At 42.1% G+C, this 20,297-nt stretch overlaps 1 protein-coding gene across 4 annotated transcripts in view; it reads left to right on the top strand.

The window, feature by feature from the left end:
• pcnx1 (pecanex 1) overlaps nt 1–20,297 on the top strand; it is a 43,525-nt gene that overhangs the window by 3,084 nt on the left and 20,144 nt on the right. For 2 of the 4 annotated variants that reach the window (XM_066695048.1, XM_066695047.1), the window contains exons 2-10: nt 1,799–2,013; nt 3,059–3,164; nt 5,218–5,254; nt 6,113–6,202; nt 6,365–8,206; nt 10,272–10,401; nt 15,213–15,400; nt 19,716–19,809; nt 20,120–20,177. In XM_066695048.1, the coding sequence (XP_066551145.1) occupies nt 1,799–2,013; nt 3,059–3,164; nt 5,218–5,254; nt 6,113–6,202; nt 6,365–8,206; nt 10,272–10,401; nt 15,213–15,400; nt 19,716–19,809; nt 20,120–20,177 (2,760 nt within the window). The remainder of the gene's footprint in view (nt 1–1,798; nt 2,014–3,058; nt 3,165–5,217; nt 5,255–6,112; nt 6,203–6,364; nt 8,207–10,271; nt 10,402–15,212; nt 15,401–19,715; nt 19,810–20,119; nt 20,178–20,297) is intronic. The other 2 variants (XM_066695050.1, XM_066695049.1) reach the window with 1 other exon arrangement.

Here is a 20,297-nt window from a genome sequence, read left to right as displayed (position 1 = left end):
TCAGCTGTGCACCTTGGGGATTTTAGCATTGTTTGAAACTATTGCTTTTTGGGGGGTTTCGCTTTTGTCCCTTCCATGCTCTTTTGCATGTGTGCAAGTAATCATCGAGGATTTTGATGGAGCAGGTGAAATTAATTGAAGTGGATGGCAATGAAAGATAACACACTTAATGCTTTACTATGGAGTAAAAAGCTTATTCTGTGCCATGTACGCAACCGCCGTGCAGATTACTGCAGATCTAGCAACATTTGAGCCTCTTCAACAAAACGCAGACATGGTTTGACCTTAAATCCAAAGGGAAGGACTTCCTGTGGTACCGAGCTACTTTGTACTATTTTGGATCTGTTTTTAAGATTGCCATGCATATTCTGTAGTGGTGTCTTTAGAAATGTGTAGTTTGTGCTAATGCAATATGCTATAAACTAGTCTGCAGGTTTGTTTGTGTTTTTGGACAACATACCATACAATATAGATTTGATGCCTTTGTGTGAGATGATTGACTACTGCATTAATATCTGAGGATGCAATTGCATGCATTTTTGTGTGTAATATAATTCAGGCCATGTTTCCAGTGCTCACAAACATCCTCTTGTTCAAATGAGAGTTGCATGCATTTAATTAGGTTTTGAGGGCTTAAGGACATTTCTGTAAAGTGTTGAAATGATTAAATCCTTCTTCCAAAAAAAATAAAAATCCAGTTTGTGCCAATCAAGCACAGCAACATGTCATGCTCAGTTGCTGGTCAGCTTTGAAAAACGACACTGTAGCTTTGAACAAAGACCAACAATTGCTCATCTCCCAGAATCGAGTCATTGTTGGAAGTGAGAAGGAAGAAGCTTACCGAGTGTGGGGCTGATGTTTTGAGAGCGATACCGTGCCACTGGGAAGCGTGGGAAACTGAAGGAAGTGGCCTTTTATAAGGGAAGAAAACCCCTGTCTGCCCTTTCAGTTGTACCTTGACTGAAGTACACCCTTATATAATTGACAGTGCTGTTACTCATAAAAGCTTGCCAGTTTTCAGTTAGCTGTAAACAACATGCGCATACAAAAACAGACAATTGCTGTATCGTGCAAAATAAAATTAAAAAATGATAGTGAATTATTTTTAGTTTTTTGCCCATATACAGCTTTCAGAGAAGTATACTCTAATACCTTTTGCAATACCGACAAAATGGAAAGGCATCATAGATATTTTAATTGCTTTCCTAGAACTTCCTGTTGTGCGAGTTCCTGATAAAAACCTGCGGGTCAAACTGCCTGAAGCCACTGCGGGAATGGCTGTTTTCTGAAGAGTGGTGTGTGTATAATTTTCCACTATAGGTTTATTGCTTGGTGATCTGAAAATGCCACAGACTGAGGCGAAAGAGCTCAAGTAATACCTTCTACATAGAGTTGCAAAGCACAAGAATTACTCTGTGTCTCTGTCATCTTCTTGCTATCATATAGGCCCTAAAGTCTTCTTGAGATAAGGGACAACACATACATGGGTCTCTAGTGAACTGCAGGAAGAATCTGTAAGATCAAACGCTGAGTGAAGCTGTGCTTAAGGTATGGGCTCACAAGTTAGTAGGGGGAAAAGCGCTAATTAAAGTTGTGCTACTGAGGAAATGCATGCTTTGTTCAGGTGAAAGCAATTATATCAAATACAGCCTAAAGAAGATGAGGAATGAAACCTATGATTAAAGACTTTTATATAGAAGTGAAATTGATAAAAGGTTTTGAAATAACAGCTAGAAGAGATCTGTAAATTTATTGTTGGATTTCCTTAATTTCCGCCGATGGCGCTTTCTGCTTCCAGGCCCTGCCCTCCACCATGGTGATCGTGGGGATCTACTGCGGAGTGATCGCGTCCGTGTTCTTGCTGTTGAAGACGGTGAACTACAGGCTACACCGGGCGCTGGACGAGGGCGAGGTGATCGAGCACAGAGCCAGCGAGCTCGGCAGCCGTGGCGCCAACCCAGACGGGGCTAACGACAGCAACGCCACCCGCCGAGAGGACAGCAACGGCCCGGGGTAAGATTTTAGAGCCGTTATCTCCTAAAAACACTTAAAAGAAGTATGGAGCTGCTCCTTCGGCAAGCATTCAGCACATAAAATGTTAATAACATTGAAGGGCTCAGCTGTCAGCCTTTGGCTGTCAGTGTCATCCTTCAGTGGCGTGGAGCTTGGCTTTTGGTGTGAGTGTCTGTAGATCAGCGAGAGCGGTGGTTTCCTGGATTGTGATTGAAAACTCCACATGTGCCGATCGCTGCGTGGTACAGCACTTGCGGTCTTACAGGTTTCTCTGATCCGCCGTTTTCTTTCAGAGTCATTTATAAATAAGCGAGAGCACGAGTTGGCTCCAGCCCGCTTTCTCATGCTCAACTGTCGTCTAACTGTTTTAATTACTGTTTCTGCATGAACACTGGACCGTGTTCTTGGCAAGCCGTAGTTCGTTATTTTCTGCCTTTATTAGCAAGGACGGGAGAATACTTTCACAAGAGCTTGCTTCTCGCATTCCTTCAGGAGTGCTTGGGTGAACGTCTACTGCAATAAACAAGATGTCTGTCGTTAATTTCTAAAAGAGCAAGAAAGGAGGAGCGAAAGAGTCTAAGACAAGGAAGTAAATAAGACTCCCTGTACAAGTTGGATCCCTGTCAGGTTTTATGAGCTTAAGGGCTCTTTACACCGATTAAAGCCAAAAAGACTAATTAGTATTATATAAACTTCAAAAGTCAGTAATGGGAATCAAAAATAGTTTCAAAACTGGGTGCTTGCATCATGTTTTTCAGCTACCACTGTGGTCTGCTTGTAATAGACAAAGCATTAAATAAAAAGATGATATAACTTGTTGAGGCCGTGCTGTTCAGTGCATGCTGCACATGCTGGTACTCTGAACCTTTTCTACCCTCCCTGGTAGAGCTGAAATAATGGCTGTGTTCAAGCACTGGTCTCAAGCTGTTCACCTTCAGAAATGCAGTCTGATTCTGTTCAGAAATGCAGTCAAGAGTACTTTTAATTGCTTGTTAAAAATTGAACAAATAACAAGTTTTGTTTTCTTCAATCTGGTCGTCCGCAGGGATCCAGGAGGGGGGATAGAGATGTCAGACTTTACTCGGGACGTGACCCCTCCAGTTGACTGCAGCTCCAGGAACTCCTATTCTGGGATGGACTCCAGTAATCAAGTAAGCCTGCATGAAAGCCACACCAAGAATCCATTTCCCCTAAACACCATTCGACTTTTAAGTAATTCTGGAGATGTTTGTTTTTTCTGTCTTTCATTTGTTTCTTTGTTTGCCAAGAGCTTTCTGTACAAGTATTCCTATTACTTTCTCAATAAGTGTTTATTCATTAACCCGACATCCAGCAGAATAATGCTTGAAAAACTCTGAACAGCACTGAAGTCATATGAACTCCTCTGTTACAGCCTTTCCAAAAGTCATAGAGTTTACAGTTATTGACACCTTCCCAGAATGCAAAGTATGCGTAATAAACATTGGCTTTGTTTACATTTACATACAGGTATAAAACTCCTCATATTGGAGGTACTATTGTCCTAGAGGAGGTGTTTATGGCTGCTTACAGTTTAAAAAAAAAAAGAAATTGGTTTATGTTTGGGGGGGGGGGGGGGGGGGGAAAGAATAATCAAACAACAATTGTTAAATTGTAATCCACCCTTAAAACCTTGAAGCCAAGACTCTCTCTATTGTCATGACTTTGCTTCCAGAATGTCAACACAGTCGTTCAGAATTCAATAAATCCAATACATTTGACCAGAACATCTAGTTGCTTGGTATTGATTTCTTTCTGGTGCTTAAAAAAATGTCCCAAAGCGCAATTTATAACTTCGAAATAAATAAATAAACAGGACTGCAGCAGTTTGTAATGAAATTATATAATGCATAGTCTAAGACAGATGTGCCAGGCAGACTGACTGTAGCTTGAATTGGGGCGATGAAATATTAAAAGCTCTTTTAGGAGGGAGGGTAGCAAGACCAGTCGGATACTGCAGGGTTTTTCTATACTCCGCTATCAGCGTTCATAACTTCCAGTCAGTTCCTGTCCTTATTAATTTTTTTCCTTCTACATTTTTTCTTTACGGAGTGTTTTAAACTTGTTGAAATGAGTAACGCCTTAAACGTCTGTGCGAACCAATGGTATTTTTTTTTTTTTTTTTTTAATAATAATAATAAAAAGATTTCTCATCATCCTATTAGGAGCGCAAACATTATAACTGCTACAGATCACTGGTTCCCTTGTGTATGATTCCCCCATTTAACTTGTATTCTGTTAGATGTAAGCTATTTGACATAGAAAGTAGTGGAACATTTCACTTTCCCATTCATATTAGTTGGCATCTAGTGCGTTTTATAGATTATTTATTTCATTTTGGAGCTGGAGTTTTGAAAGACGGAGTTCAGAGGGAAAAGGGCAAAATAATGCTGAGAGTTCATATCGAGAGAGAACAGATTTGACCTGACCCCACCCCCCAAGTAATAAAATTTGAATTTTTATGAAAATAAATCTGATGTATGGATCATCTCTCATCCTTTTTAATTGATCAGATCATACAGTTGGCTCTTATATTATTTTCCACCATCTTCTCTACTAACATCAATATATAAATAGTTTTAATTTTGCTTTTCAGTAATGTTCCCCTTTCACTAACAGATTTGTGTTGTGTGCCTATGGCAACAGAAAACTGGCGTCATTATTGTTAGACAGTGTTCTATGATTTATGATTATACTCCAAAATGACTGTGTCATAAAACAAAGTTCTTGCTCACACCCAGAGATGTTTGACCGTACGCATACTAGCGTCACTTGAGATTTGAGGAGGAATTCGCACGGGATGTCTACAGGAGTGCCAGTGTTACATGTATGTCATGTAAAGTGCTGAATAATGATGTGCATCCAAAGGCCTAGCCGCTAGCCCATGTCTCTCTAGAAGGGGCCTTGGCTGTTAAGTGTGCCATGGCCTAATTGCTTCTTCAAGCCTGTCTCGCTCCTGGTTCCTGATGTTCCAGAAAGGTCCCCCACTCAAAAAAAAAAAAAAAGTGATTCTATTTTAGTTTTGAGTCTTTGGCCTCATTACTAAAGCTTGCTAGCAGAAGGTGATGCACATTTTATGAAGTTGCACCTTTTCTCCCTCGCTGTGAGTCACATAATTACTTCTCTGTGTCTCTAACTGGTTTTCCTTGGTGTCCTAATTCTGATCTTTTCCTTCCTTTAATCTAGATCGCCTCCACACATGGAGGAACCACCACAGCCAAAGGTATGAGTGTTGTTCTATACACCCAAATTCTACTTTTAAATGCTGGGAGGAAAGGGGTAGGCCATTGTACAGTTCTGAAAATGATCCCTGGGTTGATTCAGTTGTAGCTGCATGTGGTTTACTGTCTTGCCCTTTAGCGTGAAGCAGCTGACACGGGCCTCACATAGAAACCTTTAATTATTCAGCAGGTCTCATCACTTTCAATATATTATTTGCTCTCAGTTGGCTGGAGGGTAGCACTGTAATTAGCTAAGTGGCATTGATGATGATGGAACTTCTTCATGATCACAACGAAATGTTAACATTCTCTGTAGTACAACAGGATAACGTTTCCAAAAGTAAGAGAAGAGCAAGATTTTGGATAAATACCACCAAAAATAGACTTTAATGCCAGTTTCCTGCCCTTAACTTCAGACATTTTCACCTGAATGCAATGACATTATTTCCCATCAAGCTTCATATAAATAGGATTCTTATGGTCTAATCGCCGGTTTTCCCAGAAACATTAAATCAAATCACTAACCCAGTACTGTTTACCTACTGGTGGTTAGTGAAATGTTGAAAGCCAGTTGGAAGCACTGATGTTTGCAAATGTGTAAATCATATATAGATCTGATTGGTAAAGCACTGTTTGAAATCCATCGATGTAAGCTGTCACACCTTCCCCTCTTTAACAAGTCCTCCTCTGCCCCATGAACCCCATTTATTTGCTTGAGCCCTCCACCTCTTTGACCCGATTCTGCAGCCAATGATGATTGAAAGCTCTACCCTGCAGTTTGGGCCCCAGAGAGAGAGAAAAGGGGGAAATGAATTAGTCATGAGTTTCTGTGTTAAAATTCCTTTTCTCCTCTGCTGCAGGAGGGGCAGAAATGGGAAAGACCTCAGACGACATCAGCTTGAGTCTTGCTCAGAGCTGTAGCCTCTGTAAAGATGGAAGCCAGGATCAAGGTGAGACCCTGAAGGACCTGATGCATGGTGGGCCAGCTCCATTTACCAGCCTTTTCAGCTCTGTACTTGTACATATCCAGCCCAGGATTTCTTGTGCATTTTTTAACTTCCTTAAGTTAATTCAGTTTCTTGTAATTTGTTTCTTTTGACTTCTTTTGCCAGATCTGATGTCAGACCCAAAGATGTACTGCCTGGTTTCCAATGACTCGTTCGCCTCCTTGCAGCCCTCCACCTCCCTTGGACCCCCAGAGCTTGCTAGGGACCCTGTGGACCTGAATAGTGGCCCGATCTCCCATCACGTGGACCAGTCTCTGTCGGCTGCCTTGGACACTGAGGCGGCCTCCCTGGTGCCCTTGCACTCCCAGTCCTACCGCAAAGACTCACGACCCCGAGGCCTCCCCCGCACCTCCAGCTCAGCTGGCTCTGCCTTCCCCGACACCTCACTCCCAGATTTTAGCCTCTACACCCAGCCCAGGAGAGGGGGGCTGGACCCCGTGTCTGAACTGGAGACCTCCAAGCCCTCGAACTCAGAGGAGGCCGAGTCCAGAGGTTGGCTATATAAACTGGACAATGGGCAGCCCACTGCCTCCACCTCCAGGGGGCTGGAGAGCGGCGACTGCTGCCGGCACTACCAAACAGAGGCTCGCAAACTGGCGTCATCGGTTTCTCGGGAAGCAGGTGAGGGGGGTTCTGGGTTCTATCAGGGGGAGTCCAGTGTCTCCCGGAGTGTACAGGGCAAATCTTTGCGAGGGGAGCGCAGCGCGGACAGCCTGCGTAGTCTGAGCACCAGGAGTAGTGGCTCAACAGAGAGCTACTGCAGCGGCACTGATCGAGACACCAACAGCACCGTCAGCAGCTTCCGCAGTGAGCAGACCAGCTCCACACATGTGGAGAGCCTTCTGTCCCTGTCTGGGGACGAGAAGAGCAAAGAGCGTGGGGACTCGAGCTTCTCTGCAGCCACCGAAAGCAGGACTCCAGGCGAAGGGGGCATCAGTCCCAGCTGTCCCAGCCACAGCAGTAGTTCTCGGGGTCTAAATGGTCTGGCCTCAGGAGAGGCCAACAAGAACCCACATGCCAACGAGCTGACAGCCAAACAGCAGCCGGACGCTGCCCCTGCTCCTCCTGAGCTGAGCGAGCCCTGTAGCTGCTCGGAGGACACACGGACTCGGACGAGTACCGAGAGTGGGAGCAGACTGGTGACCAGAGACAGGGAGAGGGATAGGGACCGGGACCGGGACAGGGACCGGGACCGGGACAGGGACCGGGACCGGGACAAGGAGAGGAACAGAGGCAAGGACCGAGAGAAGGAGAAGGAGGACGTGCGGCCAAAGTCGGCCAACTTGATCCACAGGACTTCCTCCTCCTCTGGGTGTAATGGGCGGAGGCGGGCTGGGAAAAAGCGGGCAAGCAGCTTTGATGCCAGCCGCCACCGGGATTACGTCTCCCTGAGGGGCATCGCCAAGCCACGTAGCGCTTTTTTTGCGGCTGAGGAGGACTCCAGCGACCAGAGCGACTTGAGCCGCACGTCCAGCCTTCACTCGGCCCACCGTTTCAGCACGGACAGCTCCTCCAGCACCACTTCCCACTCCTGCCAGTCCCCTGAGGGCAGGTACCGAGCCCTGAAAGCCAAACACGGGGCCGCTGCCAGCGCCGCCTCCTCCAAAGGTCAGTCTGGCTCGGAAGGGGGTGGGGGGGCAGGTGGGCGCAGGCGCTCCTCTCGCCGCACTCCCAGCACGGGCAGTGCCAAAACGCATGCCCGTGTGCTCAGCCTGGACAGTGGCACAGCAGCCTGCCTTAATGACCCCAACAGGCTGGGGGCGCCGGCCAGCACTCGCCCCCTCACCACCTCCAAATCTGACCTGGAGGCCAAGGAGGGCGAGGTCCTGGACGAGGTGTCTCTGTTGGGCCGAGCCTCCCAGCTCGAGTCCGTCACCCGCTCCCGGAACAGCCTGCCCAGCCAGGCAGCCTTTTCAGAGTGCCAGGACACAGGAGCCACGCCGCGGGGTAAGTGGCCATCGCAGGATTCTTTGTGCAATATAACAGATCTCATAACCATGCGGTTTCTGGTAATAAAAGAAGAAGGTGTGAGCGTTGGTATATTTATGTGTACGTGACAAGAACCTGCAGCTGGGGCAGTGAAAATATTTTTAAAAATGTGACGTACTGGAGGGACTCCCTTCTAGGAAGTAAGTGGCATTTAATCTGTATACACCATCTGCCACTTAAATGTTATCGCTCCTTAAACACGTCATGATGGCTGTACGTCTATGATCGAAATGATGGGAATGGAGCAGATGGTATAATCTCTGTGATTTTACCAAATTGTATCTGTGCTCATACACACAAATACGGCTTTTTTTTTATGTCCGTGGGTTCACTAAAGTATCTCACAAAACCAGGAAAACACTGGGAAATTGTCTGGAGAGATCGTCACAGTCAACTATGACAGGAATCAACTATCACAGGGAGGAACAAGTTGTACGAGCATGTGGTTTTAACCCAGTAACAAAAATTATTTTATGAGCATTCAATTCCAGCTGAACTTGTTGCAGTGCTTAGAATGGGTTTATTACAGAGCCAGTAATGTTATTTGGCTTTCATCACTGAACTGCTATCCAGTAAAGTAGTCTGGGTTTGCTTCCCTAAATAATGTTGAATATTTGTCCATTTACTAAAACATGCATGTGGGGATAAAATCTATCAGATGTTGTACTGTCCACTGAATCTTATTTTTGATTGGTCTAACGAGATACTTTTAACTTCTCTGTCTACCTGTGGTTTCCATGTGCATCTCAGTAATGTCTCTCCCTAAGCATAATACAAAGATTATAGTGTTTGCTAAATAAATGTCCTTTATGAATAGGTAGAAGAATTATTGACACACAGACCCACTCTACTGGCTGGAAAACATTCTTACCTTACTTCAGAAATGTTACTTTATAAATGTACTGCAATCTGCCTGGTTGGTGTGTAGGCTTTCAAGCTATCTGAAGGTAAATTGAAGATAGCAACCAACTATTATCCATTTCTGTTTATGTGACGCATAACGATTGTTTAGACCATTGTGCAATGACTGTAACTAACATTAAGTTGTATGCACTTGTATGGCCTTCATGATAAAGGCATCCAAAAAGGGAAATAGCCTTTAAATGGCTGATGAAAAAATACATGAAAAAAAACATAGTGTCATGGAGAAAAGTAACTTCTTCTTTGCTGTTAAGTGCTGTTATTTTGGTGCATTTTTACAAACAAGTTGTACAGTTGGGGTGGTTTGAGAACGAATCCCAAGGAGACTTGCCTACTAATAATCTGTCTGATATAGTGTACAGTATTACCCTTGTTTGTAAACCTCTCTTTTGGGAGTGAATGATCAGGGCTGAACGTGTCCTGCTGCTCTGCACCACCGGTCTGATTGTCTGTGTGCCTGTGACCGCACGTTTGAGAGGTTGGGCAGCTGAAATAGCCTTGTGTTGCTTTCATATACAATAACAGCTTGGCTTCTGCCCAGTCTCAGAGCTGACTTTTCTTGGCTTGTGACATTTTGAGTAATTTGTTTTTGCAGATTGAGTTTATTGTTTTTTTTTTTTTTTTGGTCCCAGAGCCTCAGCAGGCAGATTTATAGAGGAAAGGCTGACACTGGTTTCCTGGGAGTGCTAAATAGAGACACACAGACACACTTGCAGATTTGAACACTTGTGATAATTGAACTTTATTAGTGTTGTTTATTTGGATCCATAGGTGTAATCCAGCCCATTTTGAAGCATCCCAGTGACCCTGGATGTAATTAATGGCTTGGTAATGTTCGATATAACAACTTTTTGATGGTTGGGTTATATTTGCAATTCATTCCCAACTCTGATACAAGTCTCTGTGCTAAGTTTAAAATAAAACAAACAAACAAGAGTATGGTTTATAACTTTATAGTCCTCATGGGAATGGTTCAGTTCTGAGCCCTTATCAGAGTGGAGTGGTTGGAGCAGGGGGTGGCACAGCAAAGCGCCACACAACAGTGCCACGCCGCCCTTGATCCCAGACCAGCATTTGCTGACACTCTCTCTTGCCACGGCAGCCCCATCGAGCGAGGAGACGGTAACATTTCGCCGCGAGCGCAGCACATTTAGGCGGCAGGCGGTGCGGCGGCGGCACAACGCGGGGAGTAACCCCACTCCGCCCACCTCTCTCATCGGATCGCCTCTCAGGTATGCCACACGAGCTCTCCCCGGGGGGAGTGCCGCATGCAGCCATCTGCCTTCCTCCTTCCCCACCACTCACTTCACGCCTGAATTCCCCACTGCTGACACCAATGGCCCACCCCAGCCCCTCTCCGCTCCCTGAATGGAATACCATAGGTTGATGCGCCTTGGGTGCTGCTCTTGCATGAACGGCTTTGCATGAAAGCGCTCTCTACAAATGTATTCTTGTTTTGGGGGTTCTTTCTATTTTCCTGTCTGTTTTGATTTTCTTTTTCCCCCCAATATCAAGTATTGTCTTTATGTTCTTAATTTTAACCAAATTTAACAAAATTGTCCCCCAGTGCACAAGGGCCATATTGGCCATATTCGAACCATGTTTGTACGGCTTTAAGCTATTGCAACTGATAGATAAGTGAGGCGGAAAGATACAAATATTAATTTCTGTATTTCAGAAATTGCAAAGTACATGTGAGTTTCATATTTAATGGATGACCATTCTATTTCAGAATATTTTAAATACCTTTTACTGTGGAGCATATTAAGTTTTTTCTTTTAGATCAACACAGTCTTCTCTCCCTTAAAATAAAAACATGTTGTATCGTGTGACATGTTATTGCATCTCCAGTGCCAATAAATAAAGGGGATGGGATTTTCATTTGCCATTAAAGGGTTTAACTTACACTACCTAAGATCTAGGCTATCGATTTAACAAGACAATCCCAGAATGGAAACAAAAGCATCCGACTCATTTGCTAACAGTATAGCTCTGGCTCTCTTAAGAGTGTCTGTGGTCTTCAGAGCTGGAACTGCATTATAGATGTTAATCCTCCAATTTGAATGTTTGCTCATTAGCTCTGCATTACAGTTAGTGTTTGCTGGCTGGTGACTGGTTCCATAAGTACACATGGCAGATCCATCAAAAATCACTAAAGTCAATACATTTTTCCACTCTGGTTTGTCCTTCTTCCTTTAAATTGCTCCCCAACCCCCTCTTAGTTTTTTTTAAGGTACTGCTTTCAGCTCTCACACAGCCTTGCATAAACTCCTTCTGAATGGCTTGCTAAAGATCTCCTTGACAGGGCAGGGATTGCATAGCTACCAATGCTGTCAATTTGCAGGGCAAGCTATCATGAGCATTTACGAACTCATCAGTTGCAATGCCTTGTAAGATATGACCACTAAAGAAAAAACCTCCATGACCAATTTAAGTATTAATTTGATGGATCCCATTTGAATGTCTTATTCCTGAGCAACAAGAGAGAGCAGAACCAGCATCCCATACTTTGTGTTTACATGCATGATCATGTATTGTTCCGGCACTGCCAAAATTGGAGGGTATGCAGATGAAATGCAAAGGGAGGATTGTCTGTGACATCCAGCAAAGCACAGTGGTTTGGTCAACACTAGGTTGTCCTGTACAGAGGTTGTAGACATGGATACTTCCACAGCAGTAGAATGTGTTCTGAAGTGTGGTAGAGCTCATACAGTTGGAGCACACAGAGCTAATTTTGGTGCATGGCAAAAGTAGAAATTACAGTTCTGCCACTGATACCGCTGGGGCTAACAAGCATCATGACAGAGAACCAATTTAGAGAACAGTGGTGACAGGGTTGGTGGAATGCTGCTTTCAGACCACACGTGAAGCAAATGTCCCACTACCATCTCTGAAGATGCTATGATTTAGATAGGTCTCAGATATTGCAGGCCAATATGACTATAGGAATGCACTGCCAACATGAAGGATCGGACCATCTCCAAAAACACACGGCCATTAAGAAATTGAGAGAGGCTTGATCTGTCCCGATCAGCAGTCTTTTGGAGAAATACATGTCCGGCATGTCATTATTTTTTCTAGCTTTCAGATCCATTTTAAAACGGGGGTCAGTAATCTTGGTGGTGAGTGGGTGCAACCACAGACTGTTGCCGTCATCATTTTCAGGTTTTTCCATTTGCATATCACTCTGTGTGCCTCCAATTTGCAGCAGCTAGACTATCTTCACACCTTAACTTCAGGTGTCCCAAACTATGCAAGGCTGGGCCCATTGAGGACTCAGACAGGAGACCTCAAATGAAAAGGCTGGAAGTGGTGGTGATGGAGCAGTAGCTGAAACAAATCCCCCTGCATCCTATTAACAGTCATAGGGGTTAATGGGCAATGAAAGGTGGCGTCTTTCTCATAAAGCATTGAACCGAAGCCCATTACATTGTTTTCCAAGATGGGGGTGTTAACCCTGGTGTCATGCCCACACTTCAGAATTATTTATAATAGCCAGACCCCTACTGTCATATTTTAATTGGGGTTCCTTGACAAACTGATCTGGGGGATGGGGCTGAAATAGCAGTGAGAGTTACTGGTTAAGCAATATAAAGTAAATTAATAGATATACAAGAATAAAAACAGGATATTTAAAATCGTGATATCGTCATCATCATCAGCCTATATCGATCTGCTGGAACAAGGCATCCTCAAGATGTTTCCACTTGTTTCAAGATATTGCTTCTCTCTTCCATGTCATGCCTGCAAGGTTTATGATTTCATCTTCCCATCTTATATGTGGTCATCATTTTTCACCTCTTGGTATCCATTCAGTAACTTCCTTTGTCCATCTTGGATCTGTTCTTCTTGCAACTTCTTGCGGCCCATTGCCATTTAAAATATTTCACTTTCAGCTGTAAGTTTGTTCTCTGATCCATTCTTTTCATACATTTTTCCTTATTACAGTATTTATATGCATGTATACGTGTGTGTGCATATATATATATATATATATATATATATATATATATATATATCAGATGTGTTTTGATTGTAATGTTTCCCCAACATAGATTAGGTAGTGTAAATTGTTGTTTGTATTCTTTGTAGTCTTTTTTTTTTTTTTTTTTAGTGTCACTCAAAAGTTTACATAGGAAAAGGTGTTTTATCTGCCTATCTTGAAAATACAATTGGCACATTTAACATAACATTTAAAATAAAGTATTGGTCAGGTAGGTGTGATATACAGTTTTCTGTATGCCTGAAAGATACATATATTTCTAAATATATATTAAGTATATTTGTAGTCCTACCTTGAAATGTAGAAAGTTTGCACCAGTTTCTGTATTCTATACACTTTACAAAGCAACTGCTTGATAGATCATATACATCAGCATATACAGAATCGGGGTATTCTTAAACTGGGATGTCTGTATTATTTGAACCATTTTTAACACATTAACCTACAGACATCAATTTGTGCCCCATTCTGCACATCAAGGGATTTGTTACATGGTTTTCTTACTTGTTTGCTATTTTAGTTTTTAGTTTTTTTTTTTTTTACAATTAATCATCTTACAAAAAATCAATGTCATATTTAACCACTTTTTTAAGCACTTGAATCTACACGTCTTGGAGAGTATATTTAGTTATTGGTCACAATGTATAAATCATTGATTGCCAAGATCTTCCTGAGGCCAATCTTTAGCAAACTGTCTGTAGCCATCCCTATTCGTTTTGCCATGTCATCCTGTGTCTCACATCTTCCTCTGCAGGAAACTTGATAGCATTTCTTTATGGTAAGCTAGAGAAACAAATAAAAAATAAAGGTTATTTCAGTTAAGTTACAGGTACACAAAGTTTAGAATAGAAGAGCAACACTAGCAAACTGCATTTAAAATACATTGCATTACTAAATGTCAATAAAATAAGCAGGTTGACAAGCAATAGGTACAAGGTTCAGTTTCATATATTTTAAGTCGCTACCGTTTTTTTCCATGTGAGTCCTGGCGATAAAGGCTGAGGCCACGGCAAGAAAGCAGCAGTTTTTGACTGAAAGATTGCTCTTCCTGTTGTAGATGTTCTAACGCCCTGTTCCACTCGGCTTGAATTCCTAGATCAACATTATATACTTTGAGAACAACTATTTTTTATATGAGAGAAATTCTAACTGTGCGCAGCTAGATTGTATACACTTATGTGTTTTTGTGGAGAACAAAGGAAAGTGTAAGCTGCAAGTGGAAGTGGATTGTTTTGGAGTCTGACTGAGCTGAGACTGAGGGACGTTTGGGCAATTAGAGCTGCTTTTTGTTTTTTCCCTCCATTTTCCTCAGCATCGGAAATGGCTAGTTTAGAACAAGGTGAAATTTAATTGAGTTTTTGGGTAAGAAAAATTGGAATAAAAAAAACAACGCTGACAATCTGAAAAAATAGCATTCATTATGACACCGACACCGACTACGCGTAATTGGACAGCATTTCAGTTTGAACATTGAACTAGATACATCAGCTAGCAAATTAGGATGTATCCATGTCCTTGGCTGTTTTAATATGCAGCAGACAACGTTGTGTATTGGATGTGTAGATTTACCTGCCTTTCTTAGTAATTAGGCTCACTAGCTTTTAGCTATCAAGTTTCCTGCCTTGCTTTTTGGTGGTGTTTTTGTTTTGCTTTTTTATGTTCTACATTTCCTCTTGTAATGCTGTTGGAATATTTTCGTTTTTTCATTCTTTCTTGGAGTTCTTTTGTTATTGAAGTATACAGATGTTTGTTTGTTCGTTCATTCATTCATTCTCTTACTTTCTCTCTATAAACTGGCTGACCTTCATTTGACCTCCAATGCCCCTTCCCAACACCCATCTGTGAATATAATTATTCAATTTGTGCCATCTCTTTCTTCTCCCCACTGTTTAACTCTGACTTACCTGTGCACCCTCTGCTAAACACTGGCCACATCGTGTCACCCTGTGCTTGTTTTAACCTTGTGTCTCTCCCTTCTCTAACCCCTCCCTTTCTCCCACCTCTCTATTCCTTCCCTCCCATCCCTTCTTTCTCTAACAGTCTTCAGGAAGCTTTGCAGGGCTCCCAGCCCTCTACTTCCCAGGTCAAAGGGCAGTCCCGCCCCCCCTCCCAGGCAACCGTGCTGAGCGCGAGCGCCTCCCTGCTGGCCAGGAACGGAAGTGTCCACCTGGAAGGTTCTCAGGACAAAGCGTCTACTGTGGGCGGAGCCAGTTTGCACGATGAGTTCGGTAGGCAGCAAACGGTAAAACTTGGCATGTCTGAAAATGATAGGCTGGGCTGCTGAGGTGTCAGGCAACCATAGCTCCTCACCTTCAGATGTTCCACAGACAAGCTGAGTGTAGGCAAGCATACAACTGGCTCCTCTACCAAACCTATCCCCACCCCTCCCATTAAATTTGGATTACATAGTTCATGCTAAGCTTAATCATGTTGACTCCAATAGTAATAACTATACATTTATCTGCAAAAGATGTCAGTACTTTTTTAAATACATCCTTTTCTAAACTCCTTCCTCTTTTTTTTTTTTTTCATGTATTTTGCAAATCGGTTGTAAAAGAGGAATTTTAGCCAGCTGCTTTGTAGAAGCAATAACCAATGAATCTGAAATTGTGTTATTCCAGGTTTTGTGATGTAATTGTTGATAAGGGTGCATCAGATTTGAAAATTATCTGAAATAGACTTTTATATAAGAAGAATTATGATACTCTCTCCTGGGCCTGGAGATGTAGCCCTGCCAGTTTTATCAGGTACATTAAACGCCAAAATGGACAAACACTTGGGAACAATGTTACATTTGGACAATTATGTCAAAAACTGATTCAGTGAAGTCTTTAAAAGCTAATTTGGATTGAAAACAAGAACATACTATAGCTCTCCAGGACCAGTAGTGAATATCACTGCAGCTGGAATTTGTCTCGGTGAACAAAAAACATACCCAGCCCTGTCCAGCATCTCATCTTTAGGACTGATTACCACAGACCAACAGTCTAAATCACTTGTCAAAATGGGGATATGTTGTGAGATTTATTTTGTGTTGCCTTTAAACAAAGATCGATTTGTCTTTCCGTCAGTAGCCAGCTATTTCTCGATACCTAAAAAATAAAAAATAAAAAAATGTAGTTTTACCCACTAAATGACAAAGCAGGGAGTTGGTTTACTCTCCACTGTTCCATTAACATTTTATTACTACACATGTGCCCATGCTAATGAAAGGTATTGTGTAACATTGCACCAGATATAACAGGTTCTACTGCATATTATTCTGAAATTACAGTTCCCCCATCTCCCACTTATTTTCCCAAAGGGATCAATGTAAAATTACTTAAGTTCCTAACTAGCTGATGAGACTTTATATTCTCAAGGAATACAGACAATACAGGCAATCATAACATCCTCAAAACCGAAGCTGCAAACAAGTTTCAATTAACGCTTTTAACTTTTCATCAGGGTCGGATGATTGATTTGTTTTGGAAGGCAAAAGATCTTTAATGTGTAAATGTTATGCAACTGGGATCTGGACCGTCTCATATTTACTGCTATAGGTTATAGTTGAGGTTGAGTTTTGAGATCCATTTGATAACATATTCATTTACAAGCCATCAGTGGGCCTTTTTTTGTTAATATTATTATTATTTTTTTTATACTTCTCATGCTTGCTGATGTTTTTCTGAACTTTGAAGAGGGAAGCTGGATTCCCTCCAATTAGGCACAGCGGCAGAATTTTTCTTCTACTGCAGTATTTGTCCGAGCCAGGATCACTTCAGAACAAAGTTAAACTGTGGCTCCTCTCTGTGCCGGGGTTAACTAATGATAATTGTGGAGTAGCATGACTTCTCATCACAGGTCAAGCTGCCAGCCATCTGTGGCCAAAAGCTCCCAGGGGAACTTAAGCTTTTTGTGGTGGTTGTTTAGAAACTGTAGGTAGCATCAGTCTGAGCATCCAAGAACTTGAGCATGTGGATGTTGTGACTGAGTCTCCGCCGTCGTGATGAAGGATATGAAAATCCAAGGGATACATATTTGTTATGCTGATATTAATACTCTTAAGTAACAGTTACTGATTAAAGACTGGTCCCTCTTTTAGATCGCAGCTGCCCTCTCGATCAGTCAATCAGTCAGTCAATCAGTCTCTGAGCCCTTTAAATGAGTCTGTGAAGCGTGGAAGCAGCTTGATTCACAGGAAAGCAGGTGCAGGCACACCGATTATTCCTCCCCCTCCCCCCAATGTTTGTGGCATGGGAGGTATTACCAGTATAACCCTATAGCCCTGAAAAATTGGGAATTCATTTATGTTCGTTGTAAAGAGGAGTACTGCTGTTCAGTGATTGTACTTACTTACTCCTGGCGGTGTCCGCCTTTCGGTCCAGACTGGAGGTCTGAGAATGTCAGGTGAACAATAAGCAGAGATTACTGAGCTGATTTCCTCTGGCTTCGGTTTTATAATTACCTGCTCAAGGCTGAAGCTGAGTGGCTGAAGCTACGAGCTTCTTTCCTGTTCAGGTATTCTGCATGCAAAGCTTTGTTTCGCTAATGGTCTTGTTATTATGGTACTGTTTTTTTTTTTTCCTCATCGTGCTGTACTTTACCTCTGGCATACCCCCAGTATTGGCTCTGATTTCACTTTAAAATGCATGGGGAAAATACCAAGTATGTGTGTTCTTGTGTGTGTTTTTAATCACTACAAAAGAACTCGCACACAGACTTATAATGTGACTAATGGATCTATTCAAGCAAAACTTAAGATGAAGGTACTTGATCCTTCCTGGATCAAAACGTCAGCCTGGGTTTTGGTGGAGTCAATTATGTTTTTGGGGGGGATAAGTGTATCTATTTGTCTGCGTTTGAAGTCTTAGAGGAGAGTAAAGAAAAAGACAAACTGCACATGCACTCTGATTTTTTTTTTTTAAGGAAATTGTCAACACAATTATTGAGCTGCCTTCCATGTGACATAACACTAATCAAACCTTCACAGGTTTTTTTTTTTATACTTTACAACATAGTTAAAAAGAAATGGCTTGGAAGTGAAATTGATATGCAAAATCCATGAACTGGGCCATTTTAATTGTGGTTTAAAATGCAGAAAGTATTCAACATGCTTTTTCCACAATCTACACGCTGTGCCTTGTGGAAAATTCCAGTTGGAAGTTTTTGTTTTTCCCCCTACAAGACAACACTTCTGTTTTGTACTATTAAGGCTGGTGTCCCCCTTTTACATGATTACTTTTGTCAGCTGCCCTGTATTATTCATGGTCTGTGCATAATGTATCTGAGACTTACACTGAAGACAGGTTCATACAAAATACAAGGAAGAGAATCGCAGCAGATTGCCTATGCTTGCTTTAATGGTTGTACAGGACAGGAAGACTTTTTGTTTGCACCCCTGAAGGGGCAATAGTATTTAAAGTGGTTTGCCTATTGCATCGCAAACGGTCTTACCTGATGTGGTGATTAAAAGAGTGAATCTCAACCAGTGCTGTACTCAAAGCATTCAATACAATAAAAGGAATCTTGATTGGATGGTTCTCTTTCTGATTTCTCATTCATGCTGATGGGTGCGTATAATCACATTTCATGCAAGTTTGCGGAGATACTATCTCAAATGGAGTAAAAGTGATTTCTCTTTGTATGTTCTGTCACTTTCAAAAGGTACCTATAAAATAGATCAGTGTACAAAGTGAATTCAACCATAATAGTCTAATTATAGGAAAATGTGTGGATAGAAACTGCCAGTAAATGCCTCTGGTAATTTCTTTTATGCAAGGTTTTTTTTTTTCTTTTTTTTTTTTTTGCTCTACAACTTTTAGCCATGGTTCTTTAAATGAAATGGACATCTTTGATTTATCTGAAATATAATTACAGACTACTTTACAGGTGCAGGCATGAAAAAGATTTCTTGTAGGGTTTAAGATGGATTACACGGATTGTTTGACTGGATTATTAAGTGTTCATTTTCATTATATATATTTTATTTATGCATGTATTTATTTATTTAATTTCCCACGACAACTGTTAAGCATGCGCCTTAATCTGAAGAAATGCATTGTTCTTCGACTTGCACCAGATCATTAGAAAAGTGTGGAGGAATCGGAGGAAGTGTGGGGTCATTCTGCTCGTCTATTTTAATATACATAATCACTCCCAGAATGCTGTGTAGCCTGCTAGAAGGAACCCAGGGAGTCGGAGTTGGTATTTAGCTTTTTATTTTAACGGTACAAAAGTGCATCCTGTTTTCAATTCACAAACATATTCGAACAGGATGACCTCTGGTGTTTGTTTAAACTGAGTTTGAATTAGTCTCTTAGAATGACTTTTTCTAAACCACTTTAAGGGTTTACAGATACCTAACACCTCACCTTTCTTCAAGATGATTTTCACGAGATTCAGTGGCTCCCTCGGTTGTCAGTTTATTGATCCCCCAGGTGTCTTGGCAGGCCCCCTTTGTGCTGGGCATTGATCTTGCAGTCTCCTCTCCTCATTGCCGTATACCGAGTACTTCAGTAGGCTGTGATGCTAGTATGCTGACTTCTGTTTTTCTAATTCCAGGGAAGTTTACGCCTCCACTATATGAGGCTGGGGGCTGCGACATGTCTCTGGTGAACTTTGAACCCGCCACGAGACGAGCATCAAACAACATTTGGTGAGTGAAGGAGAAACCTCACTGGGCTGACCCCTCATTTCAAGGAATCCATGATATAATCTATGCGAAGCTGCCTTGTGGACAAAAGTCAGTTTTCCATATCGCAGCCAATCCTCCTTGACTGACCTGTTATTGATGGAGACTAGGGAGATTTCCACTTTGTACAACTTAGACTTTCTGAGAGGATGTTGTTATTAGACTTTAAGCCAATGTTGTCATGGAAGCCCTTCTCATTATTCTGCACCCTGTACAGAAAATGTGTTTTTATTGAAGCTGTATTAAAGTCCTTTATTTTTTATTTTTTATAAAGGGACACTGACTCTCACCTTTCCAGTTCTACCTCAGTTCGCTTTTACCCTCATGATCTGGTAAGTAACCAGCCAAGTGTTGGCTTGTATGAAGAGAGATGCTCATTTAAAACACAAATGACACTCTATACTGCAACTCTCATTGTAAGATTGTGTCCTGATATGCACAAGCATTTTCTG

This window comes from Amia ocellicauda, chromosome 21, assembly GCF_036373705.1.
Source record: "Amia ocellicauda isolate fAmiCal2 chromosome 21, fAmiCal2.hap1, whole genome shotgun sequence".
Classification (NCBI taxonomy): Eukaryota; Metazoa; Chordata; class Actinopteri; order Amiiformes; family Amiidae; genus Amia; species Amia ocellicauda.
Note: the sequence above shows the minus strand (reverse complement) of the source record. Positions and strands in the feature narration are given on the sequence as shown.